The following is a 6,909-nucleotide window of genomic DNA, read 5'->3' as shown; positions in this document are numbered from 1 at the left end:
TGGTGAATCTGCTTTAAATTGTTTAACTTGGGTCAAATGTTTCGGGTAGCTTTCCACAAGCTTCCCACAATAAGTAGGGTGAATTGTGGCCCATTCCTCCTGACAAAGCTGGTGTAACTGAGTCAGGTTTGTAGGCCTCCTTGCTCACACACGCTTTTTCAGTTCTGCCCACAAATTTCCTATATGATGAGGTCAGGGCTTTGTGATGGCCACTCCATAACCTTGACTTTGTTTTCCTTAAGCCATTTTGCCACAACTTTGGAAGTATGCTTGGAGTCATTGTCCATTTGGAAGACCCATTTGAGACCAAGCTTTAACTTCCTGACTGATGTCTTGAGATGTTGCTTCAATCCCTGCTGCAGTGTGTGCAAACCTGGTCAAGAACTACAGGAAACGTATGATCTCTGTAATTGCAAACAAAGGTTTMTGTACCAAATATTAAGTTCTGCTTTTCTGATGTATCAAATACTTATGTCATGCAATAAAATGCAAATTAATTACTTAAAAATCATACAATGTGATTTTCTGGATTTTTGTTTTAGATTCCGTCTCTCACAGTTGAAGTGTACCTATGGTAAAAATTACAGACCTCGACATGCTTTGTAAGTAGGAAAACCTGCAAAATCGGCAGTGTATCAAATACTTGTTCTCCCCACTGTATATCATTGTAATGGCTGGAATGGAATAAATGTGGTTTTCACATGTTTGACACCATTCCATTTCAATGAGCGCGTCCTTCAATAGTTCCTCCCACCAGCTCCAATAAAAAAAATATATATATATATTCGGAATGGAAAAATGTTTTCAGAGTAAACTTAAACAACTAAAACCAGATATAAAGAATGTAGAAAAGATAGACCTATATATATTTTTAAATAAGATAATCTTTGAGAACTAACAATCGCCAAAATAAAAGTTAGACAGTCAGGGAGAATCAAAAATGTTATGCAATTATGCATTCAGGAGTGTTTTTGTCATGGCATGGGGCCCCCATTGATTTTGTTATAATGTTTGAGTCACTCAGATAGCATAAGCCATGGCAAAATGTGTAGAATTGCAGGAAATTAGCTTTAAAACCGCAAATGTTCTCTCAGCCCAAAGGTAARATGTGTAGAATTGCTGGAAATGTGCTTTAATTCTCAGCCTCATGGCAAAACGTGTAGAATATCAGGAAATTTGCTATAAAACAGATACATTTTGTCACTACGGCCTACAAGAGGGCCTCTAAAATTTCCGAATAGCGACCACACCCACCAGCTATGCCCCACTATGATCCAGAAAAAGCCCTGCACACACAAACACACACTACCTCAGTCAGTCAGCACTCAATGTCCATGTCTAGCCTCCCTTCTCTGTCTCCTTGTCTGTACTGGTTATCCTTCATCTAGTTCCAACCACAGGTATGTCCATTAGAGGCAATAATGCATGTATTTTTCACAATTATCATACACTACATGACCAAAAGTCTGTGGACACCTGCTCGTCGAACATCTCATTCCAAAATCATGGGCATTAATATGGAGTTGGTCCCCCCTTTGCTGCTATAACAGCCTCCACTTTTCTGGGAAGGCTTCCAACTAGATGTTGGAACATTGCTGTGGGAACTTGCTTCCATTCAGTTACAAGACCATTAGCGAGGTCGGGCACTGATGTTGGGCGATTAGGCTTGGCTCGCAATCAGCATTCCAATTCATCCCAAAGGTGTTCGATGGGTTAAGATCAGGGCTCTGTGCAGGCCAGTCAAGTTCTTCCACACCGATCTCGACAAACCATTTCTGTATGGACCTCGGGGGCATTGTCATGCTGAAACAGGAAAGGGCCTTCCCCAAACTGTTGCCACAAAGTTGGAAGCACAGAACCGTCTAGAATGTCATCAAACTTTACATTTGGCACTCTGCATTGGGCAGGTAGTGTTCTCCTGGTATCCGCCAAACCCAGATTCGTCTGTCGGACTGCCAGATTGTGAAGCGTGATTCATCACTCCAGAGAACGCGTTTCCACTGCTCAAGAGTCCAATGGTGGCGAGCTTTACACCTTTCCAGCCGACGCTTCGCATTGCGCATGGTGATCTTAGGCTTGTGTACGTACAGCTGCTCAACCATGGAAACCCATTTCATGAAAGTCCATACTAACATTTCTTGTGCTGATGTTGCTTACAGAGGCAGTTTGGAACTCTKTAGTGAGTGTTGCAACAAAGGACAGACAATTTTTACACGCTACAGTACATGTTTCAGCGGTCCTGTTCTGTGAGCTTGTGTGGCCTACCACTTCGTGGCTGAGCCGTTGTTGCTCTTAGATGTTTCCACTTCACAATAACAGCACTTACAGTTGACCGGGACAGTTCTAGCAGGGCAGAAATTTGACCAACTGACTTGTTGGAAAGGTGGCATCCTATGATGATGCCAGGTTGAAAAACACTGAGCTCTTCAGTAAGGCCATTCCACTGCCAATGTTTGTCTATGGAGATTGCATGGCTGTGTGCCCGATTTTATACACCTATCAGCAATGGGTGCGCGTGAAATAGCCAAATCCACTCATTTGAAGGGGTGTCTACAAGGTTTGTAAATATAGTGTACTCTCAGTAAAATGTCTAACCGGTCTATCAGACAGTCACTCAGAAAAAGCCTGGAGCTACATTAATATATTACAGTATATCGATTTGTTTCTCATTATGACTTCAAGAAAATGAAAGAAAATCTACAAGGCGTCCTTAGGGGTGAGAGCAAAGCGTCTGCTGTCTATTTTGTACACAAGGTCAGGTTAGGTACAAAGAAAGTGAAATGCTCTGATACTACAGTAAACCTCCTCTTTATTGGTTGTCCTCTACAGCCCTTACCTGTCAATCATACCCTTGACTCCCATTMAGTTCTCCTAGACCTTAAAACCCCTCTGACACCACCCCCCTTACCTACTCCACCACCACCCCTCCAAACAAGCACTATCATCCTTCAATGTCACCTCATCGATTGATCTGGCTCTAAAGCCTGTGCTGTGAGTTGGCGTGGTCAGATACAAAGCCACACAGGGCAATCCATCACCCTGCCCCAAACGCTTAGTGTGACAGTCTGGGGGGGAGCACTGCCTGCCTGCCTGCCTGGCTGCCTCTACCCCTGACCCCCAGCGGCCCAGCGGGATAAGGCAGAGGGGGCATCATGGAACTGTCCATGTCAGCTCAGCTCCAGGCTCTGTTATTGACGCCTCCGGCCCGGTGCTTTCAGCACAGCAACCCTGCTACAATTAGCACCAATTGCTGACAACTAGCCGATAAGGTTGAACAGCAGCCCCCGTCTACTCCCCACCCGCCTCCCACCCCGGTGTGTCTCCATTGTTCAGGTCTGTGGAGTGGATCCCCGCAAGTCCCTTACAGAGCACTACTTACTGCTAACACACACAAGGCAGACAGCAGTAGAATACCTGACAGCACACAGACAGGACATGAGGTGGGAGTCAACTGAAACAGCATGTTAGAAGTAGTAGTAGCAGTAGTAGTGTACTATAGTTGCAATGTACCTTCTGAGGCTGGAAGGTAGGCAGCATGACGGTGGTGGCACCCACCCAGAGAGGGCAGAGCAGCTTGTTGACGATGCCGTGGACGTGGTGCAGGGGCAAGATGTGAAGGATGACATCATCTCTGGACCAGCCCCACTCTGACACCAGACCCTGAACCTGGGAGACATGAGAGATCCACTGAGCTATTTGGTCATACAATGTTTTCCTTACAGTTCTTTGGACATTTCCTTTCTATATAATGATGGGTAACTCACTCAAAAGCTTTCATGGTGGTCCTGCCTGAAGGTTTCTTTCACTCCTTATCAAACATACCGGTACGTATTAATGTAACCACCGTGCAAAAAGAGAGTAAACCCCTGTCTTTAGTGAGCAGGGCCAGATAGCTGGAAGGAGCAGAGGGAATGGATAGTGTCCCTAAGCGCTCAACCTTCCAGGAACCTTCTCTCCCTCACCGAGCTCCCTCCCTGGGCTTGTCATTTCAAAATGAAGCTCCTTAATTGAGGGTGATCTAATTTTCCACTCTATTGGACATGCAGGTCAAATTTGGTTGAAAATGTACCAAAATAAATCCTCCACAGCCTGAAGTGCCCCATGTAATGAAATAATTTGGCCGATTATTCAGAAAGCTCACGTGGAACAAAAGCAAAACGACACTGTGTCCGTCGTATGTGTAACCCCCGCCAACCCACACTTACGTACTACCAAAGGGCTACAGAAAACTGTCTCAACAGAACCCCTATTAATACTTCAAGAGAAAAATACTTCTCTGAAGTTCACAGTACCGACACCAGGAAATAAAACATAAAAAAATACTAACATTAACTACGTTTCCATCCAATTGGCGACAGGTTTTCATGCGAATATATTAAAAAATACTTTTTTTACTTTTTGCGGTTAAATTTCCATGTACCAAATAAAAATTCAGTTAAATGGGTTTCCATCGCATTTTCAACTCTACTGACAGTTGTCTCAAAACATTTTGCGTTATAGCCTACACGATGAGATTATTATGGAAAAAAGAGCGATATTTATTTTGATTTGTCAAACGGCAGCCAAGCATCGATGATCATGTCAGAAGAATAAGACCCTCGATATTTAGCATTGAAAGCAGCATCAAGCTCATCACCTTGTACTTTCACCACCCTGTGAAGTTCATCATAACTTATTTCATCTGAAGCTTAATAAACTGCATGGTGTCCCAACGAGTTGTAGTGGGATGTCCACACAACATGTCATCACGTGACTCCAAGTTTACTTTGATATGATGATTATTATTTCAATATTTAATCAGAACAGCGTTTCCACCTATATTTGTTGCATTATTCATTTTACCGACACCTTTTCTAGCGTATTTTGTTTTGTCGATGTTTGGAAAGTTTACCGAAAAATGTTATGTTTCCATCAGGACTGTCATGACATTCTTTTATCCGATACGTACTTTACTCTAAATTGTTATTTTTTATTTTATTTAACCTTTATTTAACTAGGCAAGTCAGTTAAGAACAAATTCTTATTTACAATGATGGCCTACACCGGCCAAACCCAGACGACGCTGGGCCAAATGTGCGCCGCCCTATGGGACTCCCAATCACGGCCGGTTGTAATACAGCCTGGATTCGAACCAGGGTGTCTGTAGTGACGCCTCAAGCACTGAGATGCAGTGCCTTAGACTGCTGCGCCACTCAGGTGCCCTAAAAAGGTTGGATGGAAACCTGGTTAGTATCAGTAATGAAAAAAAGCTTTAACTTTCAAAATTCAGTCCAACCTTCAGACTGATCAAATATTCAACATGCCTCAGTACATCATTATGATAAAAAGCAGTGTACAGAATAACATAGCATTCATCTTATGCTCACAATTAATGCATATTACAACTGAATAATCAATTTACCATGGCCTGAATGTTGCTGTGAGTGTGGAGAACCCCTTTGGGCCTGCCTGTGGTGCCGCTGGTGTAGATGATCATGGCAGGACGCTGGGCCCAGTCTGTGATGCCAGGCTCAGGCTGGTTCTCTGGGGCTTCCAGCAGGGAGCTGAGTCTGGAGGTGGGGGGCAGCTGCAGGTAGGGCAGTCCCAGTCTGTGGGCCAGGGGCTCCATGGTGTCTGCGTACGGCTGCCCAGCCACCAGCAGGGAGCTCTGGGAGTCAGAGATGATGTACTCCAGCTCAGACGGAGGGTGCTTCCTGTAGAGAGGCACGGCCGTGCCGCCACACATCCARGATGCCCACTGGGCTACCGTGTACGAGGCATCGTTGGCACACAGGAAGGAGATGCGCTTCCCCTGCAGGTCCCCAGAGGGACAGTCCAGAGCTGCCTTGATACGCGCAGCCAGGCCCCTACTACTGCCATACAAGTCCCTGTAGCTGTGGCTCCCACTGTCGTCCACTATGGCCAGCTTGTCCYYGTACAYTYGGGCTCTGGAAAACACAGGGGCACTGTCCCCTGCTGCAGCCTGCCTTGCTCTTGTGGAGGTGTAGGCTCTMCTCAGGACCTGTCCCAGCAGCCATCTCCCTGGCCCTGCCTCACACTGCAAGCAGCCAGAGGCCAAAGCAGAGCGCCACAGAGGGACTGAGTGACGTACTGCCCCTGGCAACATGATGGGAGACTATGCTGCTCAAAGCCACCAATGTTATCCTCATAAAAAKTCCATCCTCATGATGTCAAGCCACACAATGGTCGCATTGGAATACCTGTTCATTTTGAGAGAGATTCATAATTAACATAKGCTAAGTGAAATTGTTTTCATAAGAATAGACGCTATCCCTGCTATAGTGATATGACTGTATTTCTGACAGGCTTGCAGTTAGCCTTTATCCACAGTGACACCTCTATGAATACTGTGCAGGCTAGACTGCTGGCAAATATCTTGCTATGCCAAGCTGTTTATTTTGAAAGGACAAATCCTTCAGGGACAGGCAGTGGCACAGAATAATAATCAGTTTGTGGTGTGAGCACACTGTTGGTTTTTGCTTCATTCACTTTGGTATACAGTTTAGCTTTTACAGATACAGTGAAGTAGCTCTGCAACTTCAGCAAACAGTCTGTCACCTGACTTGATCTTTGGACATGAGGGTAATGGTGCAGCTAACTGGCTAGCTAACGTAACACCACTCAATGAATATGCTCATAAATAGCAGCTAGCTAACTTAGCTAGCTAGATCATGCTGGTGAAGATTTTTTGCGAGAAAACCCGACTGTGTTTTAGATTCTAACATGCGATGTTAGTATGTTTAAACGATATCCGTTTTCTCAAAGAGCGCAATGTTTGCTAAGCTGGTAATTCAAACCTACTGCTAATGTAAATATTCACCTTACCCAAACACCGGTCATTCTTGTGACGGTGCGTCACAATAAAACTCCGAATGGAAACTGAAGCTAGAGTTTAGGGTTCTGGTTGTG

At 44.8% G+C, this 6,909-nt stretch overlaps 1 protein-coding gene across 1 annotated transcript in view; it reads right to left on the bottom strand.

The window, feature by feature from the left end:
• LOC111969314 (malonate--CoA ligase ACSF3, mitochondrial) overlaps window positions 1-6,909 on the bottom strand; it is a 20,924-nt gene extending 14,015 nt beyond the window's left edge. The window contains 3 exon segments of the mRNA XM_023995358.3: window positions 3,511-3,666; window positions 5,402-6,200; window positions 6,826-6,909. Of these exon segments, the coding sequence (XP_023851126.2) occupies window positions 3,511-3,666; window positions 5,402-6,106 (861 nt within the window). The 5' untranslated portion in view covers window positions 6,107-6,200; window positions 6,826-6,909.

The sequence above is a fragment of the Salvelinus sp. IW2-2015 genome, linkage group LG10 (genome assembly GCF_002910315.2).
Source record: "Salvelinus sp. IW2-2015 linkage group LG10, ASM291031v2, whole genome shotgun sequence".
NCBI classification, from domain to species: Eukaryota; Metazoa; Chordata; class Actinopteri; order Salmoniformes; family Salmonidae; genus Salvelinus; species Salvelinus sp. IW2-2015.
The sequence above is the reverse complement of the archived record's forward strand: the minus strand, read 5'-3'. Positions and strand labels throughout refer to the sequence as shown.